This window comes from Mastigoproctus giganteus, chromosome 14 (assembly GCF_048544385.1).
Source record: "Mastigoproctus giganteus isolate SK-2022 chromosome 14, ASM4854438v1, whole genome shotgun sequence".
Taxonomy (NCBI): domain Eukaryota; kingdom Metazoa; phylum Arthropoda; class Arachnida; order Uropygi; family Thelyphonidae; genus Mastigoproctus; species Mastigoproctus giganteus.
In genome coordinates, this window is record NC_143588.1 from 22,765,052 (window position 1) to 22,776,950 (window position 11,899).

Genomic DNA, 11,899 nt, shown 5'->3' on the forward strand with positions numbered 1-11,899 from the left:
CCCCTTTGTGAATTGAGGATATATTTGCACTCCCCAGTTCTTGGGAAACTCCCCTGATGCCAAGGGGAGTTTCCCTCATAATCATTGCTAAGGGCCTGCTTACTTCCTTTGGTGCTTTGTTTAATATAAATGGATAGATCCCATTGATCTTAGATGCCTTTATTGCATTTAACTTCAATTTTTCCGTCACTTTGCTCTCAGTTATTACAAAATATAAGGGATATAAGGGATGCAGAACTGGAATTTGGGGAGTACAACGTCTACAGAAAGGATAGACAGGATAGGAAGGGGGGAGGGGTTATGCTATTAGTTAAGAAACACATAAAAACCAAGGAAGTGAAGCCAGTCGACATCGGTGGACAGTGCAGTGTTGAGTCAGTTTAGTGTGACATAAGCATTGGGAGATCAAAATTGAGAGTTGGAGTGTGCTATAGGCCTAATGACTCTGATGAGTATAATAAGAAACTGTACAGGGAAATAGAGTGGGCCAGTAAATCAGAGAGTCTTATAATGGGAGATTTTAATTTCTCAGATATTGACTGGAATTTGGGGGCTGGTCACTCACACACTAGCAGGGCTTTTGTGGATTTATTGGATGATTGTTTTCTACATCAGCATGTTCGGGAAGCAACTAGAGGGAGTAATACTCTTGATTTGATTATCAGCAGTGATTCTTCATGCATTAAGAATCTGCAAATAAATGAACCACTAGGTGGCAGTGATCACAGTGTGCTGAAGTGGGATTTACTCAAAGAGGTAACTACCATTAGGGGTAAAGGGAAGGGTTATTGCTTCCGTAAAGGCGACTACGATGGACTGAGACAGTATTTAAATTCTATACAGCGGGACCAACTGATGATGTTACCAACAGCAAATTCAAAATGGGAAGCATTCAAAGAACTTATCTTGGAAGCTAGTAGGCTTTACATACCAACTAAGAAATATTGTTCAAGGTTTAGGCCAAAATGGATGTCAGATGAACTTATGAGGCATATGGCAGAGAAGAAAAATGCATGGGATACTTACAAATTAACACATGACACAGAAGCCTATGATAGATACAAGTTGATATGCAACCAAGTTACAAAGGAGGTTAGGCAGGCGAAGGCAGATTACGAGAAATCTTTGGCAAGGGATGCAAAGAAAAACAGCAAAGAGTTCTTTACTTATGTAAACTCTAGAAGGAAGGGTATGAATCAGATTGGTCCACTTGATATTGATGGGTCAACTGTTGATGATCCTGCTCAGGTAGCTAACAAACTAAATGAATATTTTGCATCGACATTCACACATGAGGAGTTATTCAGGGGGGGGAATGCCAGAGGTGTATTCAACTCTAGCAGTAAGCTACAGAATCTTGAAATAACTGGGAGTAAAGTGGAGGAGAAACTGTTGAAGATAAACACAAGAAAGGCACCAGTGGTGGATGGGATCTATCCAGTTATATTAAAGGAGGCAGCAAAGGAAGTAAGCAAACCCTTAGCCATAATTATGAGAGCCTCCTTGTACTCAGGGGAGGTACCCATAGACTAGAAATGTGCAAATGTGACCCCAATTCACAAAGGAGGATCAAAGGCTGACACAAGTAATTATAGACCTGTGAGCTTAACTTCTGTTCCAGGAAAATTAATGGAGGCACTGGTTAAAGAAGCACTGCAGGATCATTTAGACAAGACTTCAGTTATAGCTCGGACACAGCATGGTTTTGTTAAGGGGAAGTCTTGCCTGACCAATTTGATTGGATACTATGATGCAGTCACAAAAGAACTGGATGCAGGGAATAGCTTTGATATTATATACTTGGATCTTAGAAAGGCTTTTGATACTGTTGCACATGGAAGACTGTTACACAAATTGGAGCAGTGTGACATTGGAGTCAAATTGCTGCTATGGATAAAGGGGTGGTTGAGGGGGAGAAGACAGAGAGTGGTAATCAATGGACACTGCTCATCGTGGACTGATGTTATTAGTGGAGTCCCTCAGGGCTCAGTGTTGGCTCCATTATTGTTTTCTGTATTTATAAATGATATTGATGATGGTATATCAAGCTGAATGTCGAAGTTTGCAGACGATACAAAGGTAGGCAGGGTTGTCAAGGACACTACTGACACTATGCTGCTGCAACAGGATCTGGAAAGGTTGAGCAGATGGGCTGAGAGGTGGCAAATGAAGTTTAACATTGACAAATGTAAAGTACTACACATGGGAAACAGCAACCCCAGAGCAACGTATCAACTCTGTGGTACTACACTGACAGTGGAAGAGAATGAAAGGGACTTGGGGGTGGTTGTGCAGGCAGATATGAAGTTCTCTGAGCAGTGCAGATGGGCTGCAAGAGTAGCTCATGGAGTATTGTCAATGATATACAGGAATTTTTCCAGCAGGGATAAGGAGGTGATTATTCCCTTGTATAAGGCAATGGTCAGGCCACACCTAGGGTACTGTATACAGGTCTGGAGGCCACATTTCAAGAAGGATGTAGAGCTGCTGGAACGAGTACAAAGAAGGGCAACAAGATTAGTGAATGGAACAAAGGGGTGCTCTTACGAAGAAAGGCTTAAGTTTTGCAAATTACAGTGTCTGGAGAATAGGCACCAGCGAGGTGATCTGATAGAGGTGTATGAAGCCTTGAATGGTTTGAGCATGCTCAATGCTGATGGGATGGGATTTTTCCTCTAGCTCAGAATAATCACCTGAGAGGGCATAAATTCAAATTGAGGAAAGACAGATGTAGGATAGACGTGCGGAAATTTGCCTTTAGCCAGAGGGTGGTTGGTTGGTGGAACAGACTTCCATCCCTTGTAGTGGAGGTTGATAGCCTAAATAAGTTTAAGGCTCAGCTGGACAGGTATATTGAACGAACAGAGGGGTGAAGTGGAAGTGGGTTTTTTTTGGCTGATGCTGCATAAGCTTGCTTTCTTGCATCAAATGCCTATGCTAATGCTATAATCATCTAACTCCCTTTAGAGTTTGATAAGCTTCTAGCCTCCACTTCGTTACAGAATTCCTCATGTGAATGTAGATGCAAAATACTCATTCAGTTTGTCAGCTATCTGAGCAGAATCATCAACAATCAAACCATCGATATCAAGTGGACCAATCTGATTCGTCCCCTTCTAGATTTTAAATAATAAAGTAGTCTTTACTCTGTTTCTTTGCATCCTTCGCCAAAGATTTCTCATAATCTGCCTTTGCTTGCCTAACTTCCTTTGTGACATTATTACAGACTATCTACATCTACATAGGCATCTGCATCTCCTGATAATTTACATGCATCCTATGCATTTTTCCCTTCTCTGCCACAAGTCTCATTAGTTCCTCTGACATCCTAAATGGATGTCAGAGGAATGTACTGAAAATCAGACATGTTGTAGTCATGTCTTTCTTTTTTCTTCAAATAAAATTGGTGTACATTCATTTCACAAGTATAACAATGATGTCTTTAGACTAAATAAAAGATGGGGGGATAAAACTATCCCATTGAGAAAAAAGCAGCTTTTAGAAACAGTAAAAGGTGAATGGTAATATTTAGTCCAATTTTAACAGCAAATTCAAAAAAAGTCATTTTAGACTGTGGTGCATTTTATCCAAAATGGTGTGTGTGTGTGTGTGTGTGTGTGTGCTCACGCGCTTCTGCGTGCATTCTATAAAACACTAAAATTCTAATGGTGCATGCTTAATAAAAATTACCGACTTTTCATTTAATTTATGTAATGTGAAATGTATTTGGTATCCTTAGTTTCACAGTAGAAACTAATTGTGTTTTTAGAGTTATATATACAACTTTTTGTACTTTGTTTCAGTTATGGGAAACCTACTTCAAACGTTATGAACATCACGATTCCTATACAATGAATATTGTTTTGCTGAGACCAAAGAGCCAGGGATATATTAAACTTAGGTCTAGAAATCCATATCATCCACCAATTATTCAGCCTCGCTACCTCACCCATCCTCATGACATCCTCACTCTTGTTGAAGGTAAGCTACAGTTTATTTCATATTAGATGTGAAACAGGATTTTTTTTTTTTCTTTTTCTCTTTAAAAAAAAACCTCATCAATGAGTGTTTATTTTTTTTTAAAGAAGAGATAGTGTCATTAGGTACAGTAATATAAAGAATTCATTGATAAGATTCTAGTGGAATGTAGTTTACCATCTATTGGGCATCTGGTGGTAAATGTCTGTCGAAATAACTTAAATTTAAAAATTAAAATGTCTGTTAAAGTGACATCGGTGTGAATTTGTTTTCCTTGTTGGTTTGACTTTTTAAAATGATATTCTTTCTGAAGCCTAACAAATGCAATTATTGTAAAGTAAGAATTTAAAAAAACTACCAGTATCTTGCATGGCAATTACTGAAGTGTGCTGGCTTCAATAATTGTCACGAGAGATGAAAATTGGTTTCCGTTTCTTGAAGCATGCAGGCTTTTTAGTTACCATCTTAATGATACTAGCCATAACAATAATGAAGGTAATGGTCGCATGTTGGTGGTGATGAGCAATGTGGATAGTGCATGCTGTGAAATCTTCCAGAGGAGGGGATTTTGTTTTAAAATTAGTTCAAAATGTGTTCAATATAAAAAAAAATGGATTTTTCAGAGTTATCAATATATTGTAAATAACAGTGGCACCAATAAAGTGAACAGTTCTGAATTATTTCTTGCTGATTGGTTAAGGTTATAAAATGGGTTACTTTTTCTGTATGTGTGAGTGATCCTCAAAAATTTGCTCACCTGGCAGAGGATTAAATTATTTTCTCCTGAATCTGTATTTACGAAAAAAAAAAATTGGAGAAATGAACACTACACCACACATTTTTGGAGAAATCTACATTTATAATCTCATAAGGTTATAAATTGTCAAAAAGAAAAAATTTAGATTTTAAAATAATAAAAAGGTAACAATGAAAAGTAATAATTTAGATGAGATTTTGAGAAGGGGTTACAAGCCAGCCCTCTAGCTTTCATTAGTTAAATTAATAGGTACCTTAATAAGCTATGAATAAAATTTAATATCTTCATTTAATTAAATTAATGAGAATTATTTTTGTTAAATTATTAAAGCCAAGAAATATTAAATAGATTGTGTATAGATTGTCAATATATTGTGCAAAAAGGATAGGTGGAATAGGACCAAGGTATGCTTGCCAGGGACAAAAGTTAATGACATTGTTGAGCAGATATCATCTTTTAAGGGCACAAAGGGTGATATTGATGTACATGTTTCTATTAATGACATTGAGTAGATCTACAGATTTACTTAACAAATACAGGTCAATGTTGAAAAAAAGTCGTGAGTTAGGATTAAATTTGAAAATGTCTGCAATTCTGCCCAGGGAGGAGTACACAATAAGGGCCTTGTCAATCAATTCAGCCTTGGAGAGATTGTGCAGGGCTCATGGGGGTGGAATTTTTCTCAGTGTGGTTGGTGCTTGTTAATAGGAGACTGCTTCTACAGGGATGAGATACACTTAAATAGAAGGGGTGCGAGAGTGTTTGCTGATGCTATAGAGGCAGTGCTAGGAGGGTTGGAAAACTGCTAGCTTGTGGGGATTCACAGACTAAAAGATAAACAGTAACTGCAGGCAGAAGTGAAAGTGATTCTTGCACTGCTTCTGTTGGCACCTCCATAGCCAGGTGGGCAGGAGCAGCAGTGCGTAGCACACGCTTCTTGATTAGACCGGAGTTCGAGCCCATGCCCACCAAATACGAAGGATGCGGAAAGGTCAGGGAATGACTACTGCATATCCCTGGAGCAATATGGCCTTAGTTGCTAATGCTCCTAAAAACAAAATAACAAACTGCTTCTGTTAGAATGAGCAACAGCCTTGGAGGGTGGTGTAAGTCATCATATAATGGGCTTGGCACACCCAGGATCCTCAGCTGGTTATCATTCTTCTCTTTCTTGATGATTCCCTTCTACTTCTCTCTCTCAGGGTAATACAAAAAAATTTTTTTTTTTATGCTGGTGCAGCAAAAGCTTCAGGCTCCCTTGCACTGTATGGCTAATGTAGACATGTAACAAATAAATACATGGGCTGTGTAACTAGAACTAAGAAAAGGTGCATGTACACCAATGCTTGGAGTATAGAAAATAAATTTGATTAATTTGAAGTTCTGGTTAAGACATCAAAGGCAGATATTGTTGGGATATCAGAGATGTGGTGTCACACAGATATAAGAATTGAAGGATTGGAATTTGGGGATTACAATGTATACAGGAAGGATAGGAAGGGTTATGCTGTTAGTTATGAAACACAAAATCTAAGTAAGTGCATCCAGTTGACATAGATGGGCAGTGCAATGTTGAGTCAGTTTGGTGTGATATAAGCACTGGGAAAGCAAAAATGAGAGTGAGGGTGTTATAGGCGTAATTACTCTGAGCACAAAGAACAATTCTACAGAGAAATGGAGTGGGCCAATACATCAGAATGTCTTATAATGGAGGATTTTAACTTCCCAGATATTGACTGGAACTTGTGGGTTGGTCACTTGCACACTAGCAAGACTTTTGTGGATTTATTGGATGATTATTTTCTGCAGCAGCATGTTTGAGAGGCAACCAGAGAGGGTAATATCGTGATGTGGTTATTAGCAGTGATTATTCATTCATTAAGAATTTGCAGATAAAGGAACCATTGGGTGGCAGTGATCACAGTATACTGATGTGGGATTTACTTAAAGATATAACTACCATCAGAGATAAAGGGAAGGATTTTTGCTTTTGTAAAGGTTACAGTAGTCTGACTGTTTTTAAATTCTATACTGTGGTACTAACTGTTGATGTTACCAACATCAAATTGTAAATGGGAAGCATTCAAGGAATTAATTGTGGAAGCTACTAGGCTTTTCATACTGATTAAGAAATACTGTTCAAGATTTATGCCTAAATAGATGTCAGATGAACTAATGAGATTCATGGCAGAGAAGAAAAGTGCACAGGATGAATATAAATTATAAGGTGACACAGAAGCCTATGGTAGATATAAGCTAGTCTGTAATCAAGTCACAAAGGAGGTTACACAAGTGATGGTGAATTATGAGAAATCTTTGGCAAAGGATGCTAAACAAAACAGCAATGACTTCTTTACTTATATAAACTCTAGAAGGAAGGGGATGAATCAGATTGGTTCACTTGATACCAATGGTTTGATTGTTGATGATTCTGCTCAGATAGCTGACAAACTGAATGAGTATTTTTCATCTACATTCACACATGAGGAATTCTGTAGGGAAGTGGAGGACAGAAACTTAATTCTGACAGGGAGCTTAATGATTTTGTAATTACTGAGAGCAAAATAGAGCAAAAATGGAGAAATTGTTGGAGTTAAATATAAGAAAGGCACCTGGGGTGGATGGGGATCTATCCAGTTGTATTTAAGGAGGCAGGAAAGGAAGTAAGCAAACCCATAGCCATAATTATGGCACCATCCTTAGACTAAGGAGAAGTTTCTATGGACTGGAGATGTGCAAATGTATGCCCAATTCACAAAGGGGGATCTCAAGGGTGACACAAGTAATTACAAACCTGTAGTTTAATTTCTGTTCCAGAAAAAATAGTCATTGGTTAAAGAAGCATTGCAGGATCATCTAGATAAGACTGCAGTAATAATTCAGAAACAGCATGGGTTTTTTAAGGGAAAGTCTTGTCTGACAAATTTGATTGGATACTATGATGTGGTTACAAAGGATCTGGGTGCAAAAAATAACTTTGATATCATATACTTGGATTTCAGAAAAGCTTTTGATACTGTTGCACATGGAAGTCTACTGTACAAATTGAAGCAGTATGGTATTAAGGGCTAGTTGCTACAATGGATAAAAGGGTGGTTTGGTGGGAGAAGACCCAGAGTGGTAATCGATGGATGCAGCTCTTCTTGGACTAATGGTATTAGTGGAATTCCCTAGGGTTTCAGTGTTGAGCCCACTGTTGTTTTGTATATTTATCAATTAATATTGATGAAAGTATATTAGGCTTAATATCCAAGTTTGCAGATGATACTAAGATTGGCATGGTTGTTAATGACAGTAATGGCAGTGGGCTACTACAACAGGATCTAGAAAAGTTTTGCATTGACAAATGAAAAGTACTGCATATGGAGAGAAGTATCCCCAGAGAAACATACCAGCTGTTTGCTACTACAGTTAGGGTGGTAGAAAATGAAAAAGACCTGGGAGTAATTGTGCAGTCAGTTATGAAGTTTTCTGAGTAGTGCAAGGTTACGGGGCATTATGTTAATGATATACAGGAATTTTGCTAGTAGGGAAACTGAGATAATTATCCCTTTGTATAAGGAAATGGTCAGGCCTCACCTTGAGTACCGCATACAGGTCTGGAGGTCTCATTTTAGAAAAAATGTAGAGTTGCTTGAGCGAGTACAGAGAAGGGCAACAAGATTGGTGAGGGAAACGGAGGGATCCTCTTACCAAGAAAGGCTTATGTTCTGCAAATTGCAGAACATAAGCCTTTGCAGACTAGGCACATGTGAAGTGATCTGATTGAGGTGTATATGGCTTTGAATGGGTTGAGCAGGCTCAATTCTAATGGGATTCTTCCTCTTGCTCAGATTACGCACCTGAGGTGGCATAAATTCAAATTGAGGAAAGATAGTTGTAGAATATGTGTGCGGAAATTTGCCAGTGGGTAGTTGATTGCTGAAACAAACTTTCATCTGTCGTGAAAGTTGATAGCTTAAATAAATTCAAGGAGGAACTGGACAAACTTTTAGAGAGAATGGATGTGTGAAATGTGTGTGTGTGTGTTTTTGTTTTTTTTTTTTGGCTGATGCTACATAAGTTTGCTTTCTTGCATCATGTGCCTCTACTGCTACTACTTCTACTTCCAATAATATTGGAGTGATACTATCAAATTATCCCATGTAATGTATTCACCCTTCTCTTAAAATTCAACTGCTATAGCTCTCCAAGTTAATTTTTTGCCAATTTCTATATTAATATGTCAGAAAGTTGGCAATATCTTGTATATGGTTTCATGTGCCTACCAACTGGTTAAATTTTTCTTGGTGGTGGTGACATTGTGTATATGCACATTAAACTATATTTGAACTTTTACTAATATTGGAGGAATAACACATTACATGGGATTAATTTGATATTATCAAATTATCCTATGTAATGTGTTTCCCTTTCCATTTCAAAATAAAATTTATTTGCAGCTATAGCAAATCAATTTTTAATTAAGTATATGTTTTCCTTCATTCTCTAACTTTCTGCTGCCTTTTGCTTTTGTAGCAAAAAATACAGACGCATATTTGACAGCCTTGTGTTGTAGACTTCTGAATAGGTGGTCTGCATGCACTGACAAAAATACAATGGATATGGAATTATTTCCTGATCAAGTATCTTGATTTTACCACACATAATTTAAAGGTGAGGACATGTTTCATTGTGATGAAACAATTCCTTTCTGAATGGTCAGGACTGTGTTCTCAAAATACAGTGCTTGTACTTTGGAGTCAATGGCAGTACATTTCAGTAGTTTTATTGGGCTGCAACGGTACATAACCTGTACCAACTAATATTGTAATAGGTTCATTATGGCCTTGTTGCACCAATAAATCAAATGAACAACAACTGCAACAGTCCATAACAATCATGCCCTAAGTATCCTGACAAACACACACACACACAATAAAGGCTTCCTGGGTTGAAACCAAACAGGTCTTCACCCAAGGAAGTGTAATCTTCAGCATTAGCTTATTGCTGATGTTTAATATTGTGATAAAGCGCACACCTTTTTCATCTCCAGTTGATTCAAAATGATGTTTAAGTTCAAATGTGAAAGCAGGAGTGTATATGCTAACTTGATCTCTAAGATTTTCTGACAATGTGGCACTCCAAATTTGCAAGTTTTGCAAGTGGTAATGAATGATGAAATAGGTTTAAAATCCCAGATAATCTCTTTAACAAGTACAGCAGAATCTTGAAGTGTGGCAAGCTACCAATTAAATGAATAGGTGGGTCTAATTCACTTCATTGAATATACTTTACTCGCTAGACCTGAACTTTTAGAATTGTTGGCATTTTGTTACACAGCACCTCCTCCCCATTGACATCTAGAGTGTTTATTGAGAGGGATGCAACCACCTATTCCATTTCATAAATTCAGTTAAGGCATGTGCCCAAAATGTTCTTCTGACAACTCCATCTTCAATATAGTCATCAAAGTACATGATGCTAATGCAGATAGTTATGATCTGAATGGAATTGACCTTACTACACTCTTTGCTGAAAGAATTTATTGGAGGCAATTTAGATACTATACATAGGAATTTGGAATAGAATAATTTTTTTAAATATTATAAACAAAACTTGCATAGCATAGATACTGCTTTGAGGAACAGTCCTGAATAATTGGTTATATTTGAATGATTCTGTTTCAGATCCTTAAGTTTCTTCAAAGCCAAGAAATCCTGTGAAGTATATTTCATTTGGTTCTAAACTTGATTTTAACAATATCAATCTTGATATATATATATATATATATATTTTTTTTTTTTTTTTTTTTTTCTTTTTTCACTTTGCATCTTATTTATACACTATATATATATAGAGTGTACAAATAAGATACAAAGTGAAAAAAATAAATTACTTATGGGATGACCTGAACTTGTTTGTTTTAATTAGTTTTCTAAATTTTTTTCCCCTTCACCCTTTCGAAGCCTTGAAAATTGGTCTAGCAGCGAGCAGAACTCCTCCACTTAAAAGATTTGGATCACGTCTTTTGGATACTACACTTTCCATTTGTGAACATTATCCTCAGTGGAGTGATGGATTTCTTGCCTGTTTTGCTAGGACATTTACATCCACTATCTATCATCCTGTAGGAACATGCAAAATGGGACCTCTGGGTGATCCAACAGCAGTTGTAGATCCAGAATTAAGGTAATTTTACAAATTTTTTAAATGTTACATATTTGACGTTAATATTTTCTAAATATCCATCCAATGTGTACTTTCTCCATCAAAGTTTGCTACCGAGGATCTCTATTTTTGTCTCTTGTCACCCTCTTTGAGAGTGTTTTAAAACAAAACCCAATCCAGTCCCCTCTCCCATTTCCTGTTCATGATTGTTTGGATGTCCTCTTCCTCTTGAGTTATTTTTTCCTTTAATTAATAGTTTCTGGATGTCATTCTTATTAAGTTTCTTATTAAGAAACTTAATAGAACACTGAATCTTAATTATAAAAGATGTCTTAATTAAAGAATTATAAAATGTAATTTTACCCTACTACATTTTTATTAAATTTATATTCTAGTTTAATAGATTTCAGTTGCAGTATTTGTTCATAATATGATATTCTTGTTTATACCCCTCCCCCCATCAATTTAGGGTTATTGGTGTTCGTGGGCTTCGGGTGGTTGATGCTTCTATAATGCCAGAAATAGTTTCTGGCAACACTAATGCTCCAACAATTATGATTGGAGAGAAGGGAGCTGATCTTATCAAAGGAAAAGTTACAATTCTAGCACCAAAACGAAGTTATGGTTGAAAAAGGTATAATTTATAGATGAATACATCAGTACTTCTAATTAGGAGAGAATTCCCAATACAAGTCCTTGACTACTAGTCATTGTGCTGATAGTTTATTCTTAATTGACCATTTAAGATCATTTTTTAAAGTGGTTGGAAAATGTTACAACAATTTGTCTAAGAAAGTTACAATATTGAAAGTATCTTTGATTCAATGTGAATTAGCAAATTTCTGTAAAAATCAGTTGTAATATAATTGCTAGCTACCTGATTATGAATTTAAAAAATAATCAACTTTAATATTTTTACTGAACAAATTAAGGTTTTTCCTGTTTTACACTAACTTCTCTGAAATGATTTGCTAGTGATCAATCACTTTAAGTATCTTCATAGTAGATAAGATC

The 11,899-nt window shown here is 36.6% G+C and overlaps 1 protein-coding gene across 1 annotated transcript in view; it reads left to right on the forward strand.

Annotated features, from left to right (window-relative positions):
* Positions 1-11,514, forward strand: part of LOC150075015 (glucose dehydrogenase [FAD, quinone]-like) — a 138,222-nt gene extending 126,708 nt beyond the window's left edge. Inside the window, exons 9-11 of the mRNA XM_090389041.1 lie at positions 3,804-3,981; positions 10,684-10,906; positions 11,355-11,514. Of these exons, the coding sequence (XP_090245167.1) occupies positions 3,804-3,981; positions 10,684-10,906; positions 11,355-11,514 (561 nt within the window). The remainder of the gene's footprint in view (positions 1-3,803; positions 3,982-10,683; positions 10,907-11,354) is intronic.
* Positions 11,515-11,899: the final 385 nt, after the last annotated feature.